The sequence below is a fragment of the Stegostoma tigrinum genome, chromosome 15, assembly GCF_030684315.1.
Source record: "Stegostoma tigrinum isolate sSteTig4 chromosome 15, sSteTig4.hap1, whole genome shotgun sequence".
NCBI classification, from domain to species: domain Eukaryota; kingdom Metazoa; phylum Chordata; class Chondrichthyes; order Orectolobiformes; family Stegostomatidae; genus Stegostoma; species Stegostoma tigrinum.
The window spans coordinates 34,766,113-34,775,000 of record NC_081368.1 but is presented as its reverse complement, the minus strand read 5'-3'; the positions used below and the strand labels follow the sequence as shown (position 1 = coordinate 34,775,000).

Here is an 8,888-nt window from a genome sequence, read left to right as displayed (position 1 = left end):
AGCATTAAATGGAGACAAAACTTGAGACTAATGTGACTCACCATCATATGATGTGATACATTAGAAAATAGATTGAATAAGGTGGAATTTATTTGTACAATCGGAGATATTCTTGCTGACTTGAAAATAACAATAACACACCAGCCTTGTGTAATAATGCATCAATCCTGAAACATTTGATTAGTATGAATTCTTAATTAAATGTCTTTCACTTGCCTATCACTTTTATGTTTTGAGCCTCTCTTACTCTGGTGGACGTGGTATTTGTTGTAATAATTTGTGGCACGTGTTAGTGAACTGGATTTTTATTATGATGAACTGGTATTTTTGTATTCACCATTGCTGATGCTAGCATACATTTGTATGCTGGATGTAATAACTGAACTGAATTTAGTTTGTATTACTGTGGTGATGAGATTTGAATTCATAGCAATAATTTAGCTTGGGTCTCCATCACAAATAAGTTATCAATTTGAATAAATGCTAAGTTAGAGGATAGTGAATAGAAGTTTAAAATAATGGATTGGCTGCAGTTTGATTGCGCATTAATTAAAATGGATAATAATGGTATCCCAGGAGGTTGTATCCATAAAACTTGTTGACGAGGACTTGGATCACATACCAGAAGAATTTGTTTGTACAGAGAGCATTCCAAAAGAAGAAATACAAAATCCCAATTGATTCGTTGGCTGGGGACAGACTGGGCTTTGTAAAAGGGCAGTTTTAAAGCCAAAACCAGCACACTGACTAAAACTTAAAATGACTGACACCTTTTTGTATCACTGTGAAAATCACATTTTACTTCAGTTGGAATGGATATTCGGGGCCGATGAAGTCATCACCAGAGACAATAACCCCTTGGATATCTGCAAATATTTGATTCTTGTTTTTGCAAAATGTGAAATAAACCATTCAGAAATTAATTGCCAATACTAAAGACCATGATTTTGTTAAAATGAATATGCAAATGAGAAATATTCAATGCTTTCTTTCTTTTGGAATATCAAATAGACTTTTGAGTGATCATGAAACTAACTAAGCTTCGTCTGTGCATACGAATCATAGAATCCCTCCAGTGTGGAGGCACACCATTCAGTTAATTGAGACCACACTGTCTGTACAAAGAGCATCCCACACAGTCCTGCGCTCCTATTCCTCACCCCATCCCTGTATCCCTGCACTTCCCATCCACCTAATCTGCACATCTTTGAACAGCGAGAGGAAACCAGAGCACCTGGAGGAAACCCATGCAGACATGGGGAGAATGTGCAAACTCAACACAGATAGTCGCCCAAGGGTAGAGTTGAAAGCAGCAGTCCCTAGTGCTGTGTGGCAGCAGTGCTAACCTCTGTGCGAATGTGCTGCCCCATGTGGATTTGGAATTGCAGAAGACCAACAGCAGCTGTGAAAGCAAGCTGCTGTTCTTTGTCACTGTTGATGACAGCACCCTGTTTAATGTGTCTGCATTCCTAGAGGAAGGCAACATTTAAAAGAAGACCTGTTGCACAAGATTGATTCTGAAAGGACAAGACATCAGCTGCATCTTGCATAGCTAGCTGAGAACCAAAGCATTTGGATAACTATGACCAGACCGATAGCCAAGTGCACCCTATGACCCCTTAATTTTTTTTCAACTGAATTTTACCCTAGTTCCTGTTCTCTCTGACCCATTTTTGCAGCTTTGGTTTGAGTCCATGTCCATGTGTTTTACATTTTTAATATTTTTAATTTTTAAGATATTTTTACCTGAATAGTAACTCAAGAAATCCTTTATTGGTTAGTTGGCTTATCAGACACATGCAAACAGAAGTGCATCTTGATTTGGCAAGTACAACCTTGTATTTACATTCAAACTCTTGTTCTATAAAATGGGAAGTGTGAAAAGAAGTGAGACATTCCACTCCCACCTGGTTGTAATACCAGTCTCAAGAATTCATGATTTTTGAATCCCTTAAACTTTTTTTACATAAGCAGGCATTCTTGTTCACCGAGACAGTATTTCACATTAACAAGTCTATTCCTTTAAGATACAAAAAAAGTTCAGTTTAATCCCCAACTTTTTAAGGTATCCACCATAATTTCTGGAGTGACCAACAATCCATTTGGACAATTTTATGTGCATTTGCTTTATGTTGTAATGTGGCTTGCTTGACAGAGGATCAAACGAGTGAGCCACTGAAACTGCCTGCCTTTTTGACAGAAACTCCTCCACTGCCTTTCTGTTGTTTAAGAATGCCATCCAATGCTCAGTTGTCCATCTTTACTGTAAATAAAATGGCAAAAGTTGTTGAAATAATATTGTGAAATAGTGTAGCAATGCAAATCAGCAAATGCCAGCGTACTCAGAATATTACAGATTTCGGAAACATTTCAAAATAACAACTTTACGTGCAGTAATAAACAACTGCATGATTAAGTTAGAAATCTCTAAAGGCCTTGCTGCAAATTACAAGAGATCCTTTTTTATATGGATGAGCGGGTGGAAAATTAATTATCTTTGGCTTGTGTGTAGTTGAATTGTTAAATTGAGACTCTTAATTGACTTTCTCTGCCACTTCCAGTAACCTCAAAAATATTGATAAGCATTGAATTTAGCATTTCAAATCCTGAGTTGAAGCTGTTGATTGGATTCGTTGTGGTGTGCTCTTTGAACGGTACTTGCATTTACTATGCAGAAGCATCCCCATATTTTTACTACTCAGTGAGTCATAAGGTAACATATCTTTGTTTCTGCTTGTCCCCACCAGTGAGCTGCAGAAGATACACTATTTTATTTTATTATCAAAGAATAAAAGATAAGCCAGAACGTGCTGTCTGTGAGGATGTGGAAAGTGTGTTGATCCATGATTTCAAAAGAAGGTTGGATGAACCATGGAGGGAAACAGCAAACCGGTATGGACTTGATGCACTAAATGACCACCTCCTGCACTGTAGTAATGACGTTGACTCAATGATTCGTAGCAAAACTAAAAGGAAGTGTTTCTTAACTGACTTTAATAAAATTAGATGCGACATGGAGAAACAAGTGCCTTGGTTTTTGGCTTTGTTTTTGCTCCTGGATTTCAGTAAGTGCCAACTTTATTTTACTCCTTTCTTGATTTAAAAAAAAAACAAGTTTGATCATAAAATACTTATGTGAAATTTTGTTTTCACTGTTGACCTTCCAGTGCCAAATTTCAAACCACTCTAATAATGAGCTATATTATGTGCTTGGAGATTATTATTTCTACTTCATTTTCTGAAAAGGATAAATATACAGAATACATGAAAATAGCAGTTTATGTAGTGACTCCTGTGATGAAACTACTTTGTGGTTTTCTACTGAATCAACATCTATACCAAATCTCATCGATAGATAAATTAAAATGAACTGGCTAAATTTGTCAGGACACAATGACAAACCTTGGCCAATAGTAAACATTGCAGCTAGATGTGGGAATATCAGTCTACATTTTTCCTTTTAGTTGAGTGTTGTGAGAATTGAATTGGGTATGGTTATGCTGACCCTAATGCCAAATGACCAGTCAACATTGTATTTGAGCTTATGTTTGAATAAATCATGTTGGCAATCTCCTGGTTGGTGGAAGGTCTTGTCATAGCATATCATCAACACTTGCAGTGTGTTTATTTCACTGACAGTATAATAACTATGCAGTTTGCCTAGATTGAATGTAAAATCACCTCTTATTGAACAAGATCTTGATGTTTGCATTCAGTGCACTCTGAGGTACAGACTAGTGAGGTAAGCCCAACAGTTTCCTGAAATAAGTAGGGCACTTAATGTGCTTTAAGCAACAACGTGAACTGCAGATGGGTAACATTTATCCTTGCCAATGTAAATGATTGCAGGTTTTAAATATGGGATTTTAGGTGATGAGGACTGTATGGGAATCCTAAGTATAGACCTGGAGGTAGAACTGTGGACATGAACGAAAGGACTGACGTTCAAAATGTGCAACTTGCTTATCGGAGTCCACATGAGGATCAGCTACATTGCAGTGTACAGAAGCAAGCACTTAAAGGTATTATTCTGAAGATTACCACTAAATGTAATATTTAACACTATCTCCAAATGCAATATTTAATAATGTACAGTAATATTTCTAATGGAGTTATTGTGCTTGGTAAGGCATAGAATGCAAATTGATGGCTACAAAACATTTTTAAAAAACAATTTATTTTCAGAAATAACTAGCTTCAATTAAAAAAGGACTGCTTTGAGATGCAGCTGGCACCATAACACCAGTGGAACTTCAGGACAGATTTGAAAATTTTATTGCTACCTCAAAACCTAAAATTCCTATTCTCCAGCATTGCATTTAACATCCTTTAAATGACACCAAAGTTTTTACTTTTTGGAAGTTCATTTGTAGAAGAAAAGAGTATTAAAAAGGAACTGGAGAAGAGTGAAAGTGCATATTCAGCAAGTGATAGATTTAAGCAAAGGAACTCTTGAGGACACTTGATCTCACTCTAGGGAAAGAAAATCTATTTTGAGTGGATATATAAAGGCTAAAGTGAGTCGCAATAAATGCGTTAATTTTAGCTTGGTGTAATTGAATATGAAAAACAAGTTTCTTTGAAAATGGAAACTTTACGGTGTTCGAGAAAAGGTGCGAGGGAAGTGACGTGGTCGAACCCTACGGTTTAAAGATGGCAGAGAGGTTAGGAATTTGTGCAATCCAACAGAGTCTGTATTAAATAATATACTTCAGAGGCAGCTTCAGATTTGCGGATATTGTTGGACACTATATAAATGGGAGTTCTAGGAGAGTAGTATACATATTTTAAATGCGAGAAGTTTTGTAAATAATCTTTTGAGGTAACTGTTGGGCAAGTGCAAGGAGGAAGGCTGTATTAATGAGAAATTTATGCAAAATCTATTGTAAAAGTTTAATACTAGAATGGTTTTAAATCAGAGTATGGAATTTTATAGGAGTCTTAGCAATGTGTGGCAAGCCCCATTTCAACATTAGGAGCAATTGATGCCATCTTTAATGATTTCTACAAGAGGCGTGGCAGTGGGGAGTTGCAATTTGGTGATAGTTGCTTGTCAGACACATTTTTAAAATTCCAACTCGCCTCATTAATATCCGTCTTACTAAATTCAGTAATCAAGCTCAATGCTGGGGAATCTCTGCAAAACAACCAAAGCAGGTCACCTGGCAGATTCAGCATGCCACTTACTCTGAACCATCTCCATATTGGAAACAAGACACCCAAGTTCCTGGGTACACTTCATGGGCACAAGCCACATGCACCTTGTGTCCAATGAGATTTGTACCTAGAAATGTGCCAGCCTATAAGAACCTTCATAGCGCATTTTCGATCCACTTATCCGATGCTTCTGCCCTTTTGTGCTGCACTGGCAACTATTATTGTACTGCTGCAACAAGGACACTGGGCACTGATGGCTGTGCACCCAGCTCATGGATTGGACCATTTGCATCTCTGTGATCTTCACTTGCTCTTGTAGTATTCGCTCCTTTGAGATGACATGAATGTGCACAGCATCTCTGCCTTGCCTTTTTGCTCTTTGCCCCGCAGCCAGGATTACCAGGCTCATATATGGCGTGGCAGGCCAGCAGTAATTACGCAAACACAAAGCCAGAAGGCTTGTCAAGCAGGTTTCTGTCAAGTCAAGGGGCATAACCTTCGTTCATTGGTACCTGGTTCACTAAGTCTAGGGTGGCCCCCAGTATGAGTTGGGGGACTGTTTGCACAGTCAGAGTCAAAATCCTATCCTTACGTAGGGTGAGGAACAGAATAACTGGCAGAACCTTGTCTGTCTTAACTTTGTCTGGCCTACTGTGAACTGATGTCTCATGGAATAAGAGAGGCAGGTATTACAGTAGAACAAAGTGGGCGACGCAGCTATTACTGTGGGAGGAGAGGGAAGGTGCCCCAAGGGAGTGACCAAGCAACACAAAGGGTATGTAGGGTTAGTGATGTCAGGGTTTGACGTTGGTAAGACTGAGTGGGGAAGATGTTGCAGGCAATAGTAGAGAGTTGTAGAGAATGAGCCCTTTTGGAAGGTGGATACAGTATCAGAGAAAAAAATGGTGGAACTTAGCCTGGTGCTTTGGAGAATGATATTGACCTTATTCTTACAGTGTTGGGCTTTCTTCCGGATGGCTAAGACTGTAATGAGCTGGGTGGTAAACTCTGACCGGATTGGCATGACCTGGTTTCATGACAGAGGAAGAAATGCTGCAATGCCACCTTGTCCATCAGGATTTCTAGGAACCTGCCCACAATGTGGGGTGCAATTTCCACCTGACTATCATGTCAAGGGCAAACGTCAGCAGCCACGTCAGGCAGCTCCAGACAGGCCACAGCAAGCTTTTATAGCCAGCATAGGCACAAGGAACGATAGTGAATTCTAGGGTATCTGCCAAGTAACAAGTTGTTCTGCAAATAACACAATAAAATGGAGTGAAATTGGACATGAGGGTCACTGGGATTGTGGTACATAACAAAAGACTGACTTGCTATTCCTCAACAAACTCTAACTAACTTAGTCTTGTGGTAGTGCCACTTTAAAAAAAAAAATGACAATTCTTAGCTGATAACTCTAGGCTGAGCGTTATATTTTATGCAATGTAGTACAGGACTGTTACATCAACTGCATTTGACAATGCACAGCACTTTTTTCCTTGATGTATATATGGAGATGACGCCAAGTGGCAGAACTTCTATTGTCTAAGATGAATCCAAATAGATTTGCTGACTTTGACATTTGTGAGATGGAGGCTCAGGTCCAGAGCTGTATGGTATTTTCTCAGAGTTAAAAAAGAAAGGACAGAGATGTGGTTTGTGAATTTGTGAATTAAAGGCTAAATAGTACTTCTGAGAAATGTAGTGAGAACACCCCATTGGTTCAAAGGAAACAGAATACTAGGATGCGATAAGAAGCGGATTATTAAATTTCCTAAATTAGTCACCATTTACCAGCATCATGCAAAGTTACCTTTTTCCAAATTAGATAATTTACTACCAACAAAAAATAAATTATCATTAGTAGTCAAAAGTGTTTTGATCTCAAAAGTAGTGATGAATCATATTTACATCTAGCTCTAATATTTAAGCATATGATACTGCATGAGGCAGACAAATAGCAAGTTAGGGCTAAGTTCTCTGTGCTAGACCTTGTGACAATATGCTGTTTAAATTAGCAGCAACAGAACGCTACTACTGTTTCAGTTCCTATTTGCTGTCTAATATATCTGTTAAATTGCACATATACATTAGGTGATGACAATTGGGTTTTGCCCCTTATACCCATAGTTACTTTAATTTGAGAGACATTTTTAACTTTGGACAGATAATCCACTTGTTGTTTTTGGTTGTGGGATGATGGAAAGTTGGCTCGGAGGTAAATTGAGATTTTTTTTCCCCTCTATGCTAATGATGAATGTCACTGCTCCTGGTTTATCGTTTCCTTACTTGATGGATTTGTGCACGTCTGATGATTTGAGATTTCTGATTATTTCAGGCAGCTTGAGATATCCTTCAGCATGAGGATTCAGGGCATTTGTGATCTCTACTGGTCCCTGTTCGTGCAGTGTCAGTGATAGAGATGACCAGGTCAGATTGCACACATGGGATAACTCATTGAGTGTTTTTGTGAATTGCAACCTTAGCAAATGCTATTGCTGGATCAGATGTCAGTCGAAACACTGCAGTTTAGGTTGGTGTTGGGGTGAATACCACATGCCACCTATACTGGCTAACCAGTCTGACTTCATTCCTACACCTTGTCTTTCTTTGTTTAACTCCCGAAGGAAATATTCTCGAAGAAAATCCTGTCATCTGTGATAAAGGCGGAGACAAGATTTGAAGCTACTGGGGAGGACAAACTGTTCGTTGTTTTGTAAAAGAAGAGAGGTGCAAGAAAACCTCAAATATGGATTAGTAATTCAAGTAAAACACTGTTTCCAGTACAACCCTTAAAATTTATTTTAGTATTTCTTTATAGGCTGTCCCGCAGGATGGAGGATGAATTTCTTCCACTCAAGTGTTGCAGGCTCTGAGCAATGTCTCTTTTTAATTTTTCTCACTGCAGGGCAGATCTCAATGTTCATGCTCAACATTGGCTCCTGGAGGAGTAGGTCATACAGCAGCATGCTGATGTACAGGTAGAGTATCCCAGTGACTGCATTGTGCAGCTTAAAGGGAATGTTGGCTCTGAGGTGACTAAATAATCCGATGTTGGATCAGCACAGTCTGCTGTGGGTGGTGTTTGAAGACGTGCTTGGAAGGGATGCTTGAGCTTTTGTATTTCCTTCTGCTGTTTGTGCTGGGCCTGTTGACGATGTTTCGAATGGGAGGCACCGTCATGGATGCTTCTCCAGTTTGGGTGATTTTGACTTCAGGGTTCTCATGAATTGATTGGGTTGTTGCATTTTTTTCAAAGAGGCTTTAAGAATGTTCTTGATGAGTTTCCTCTGCCCTGTTGGTAATGGTTTGCCGTGTCAAATCTTGGAGAAAAGTGCTCGTGATCTTGGTGCCAGGTATGCAGACATTGTGGCTCACCCTATGCAGCTGATTAACTATAACCAGCACTTAAACGCTGGTGACATTGGCCTGAGAGAGGTCACTGATATTGCAGTGATTTTCCTGCCAGTGGATTTGCAGGGTTTTGCAGAGGCCTCACTGGTGACATTTCTCTTTTGGGTTTGTGATGCTGGCTGTTCATTGTCTGTGTCTCCAATGGATGCAGGAGGACTGCCAGAGGACCGTTTAATGTTCTGGATATTTAGCCTAAGGTCTGTTCTTTCATTAGCCACTGTGAATGCGATGACGGTAATTTGGAGTTCAACCTCTGCTCAACAACCCTTTGCATACAGCAGCTGGACGACCGGGATTGTGTAACCTTGTTCCGGATT

At 39.2% G+C, this 8,888-nt stretch overlaps 1 protein-coding gene across 2 annotated transcripts in view; it reads left to right on the top strand.

The window, feature by feature from the left end:
• Nucleotides 1-366: 366 nt before the first annotated feature.
• Nucleotides 367-8,888, top strand: part of LOC125458843 (V-set and immunoglobulin domain-containing protein 4-like) — a 43,087-nt gene continuing 34,565 nt past the window's right edge. Inside the window, exons 1-2 of one of the 2 annotated variants that reach the window (XM_048544592.2) lie at nucleotides 367-3,065; nucleotides 3,871-4,022. In XM_048544592.2, coding sequence (XP_048400549.1) covers nucleotides 3,926-4,022 — 97 coding nt within the window. In that variant the 5' untranslated portion in view covers nucleotides 367-3,065; nucleotides 3,871-3,925. The remainder of the gene's footprint in view (nucleotides 3,066-3,870; nucleotides 4,023-8,888) is intronic. The other variant, XM_048544590.2, reaches the window with a different exon arrangement.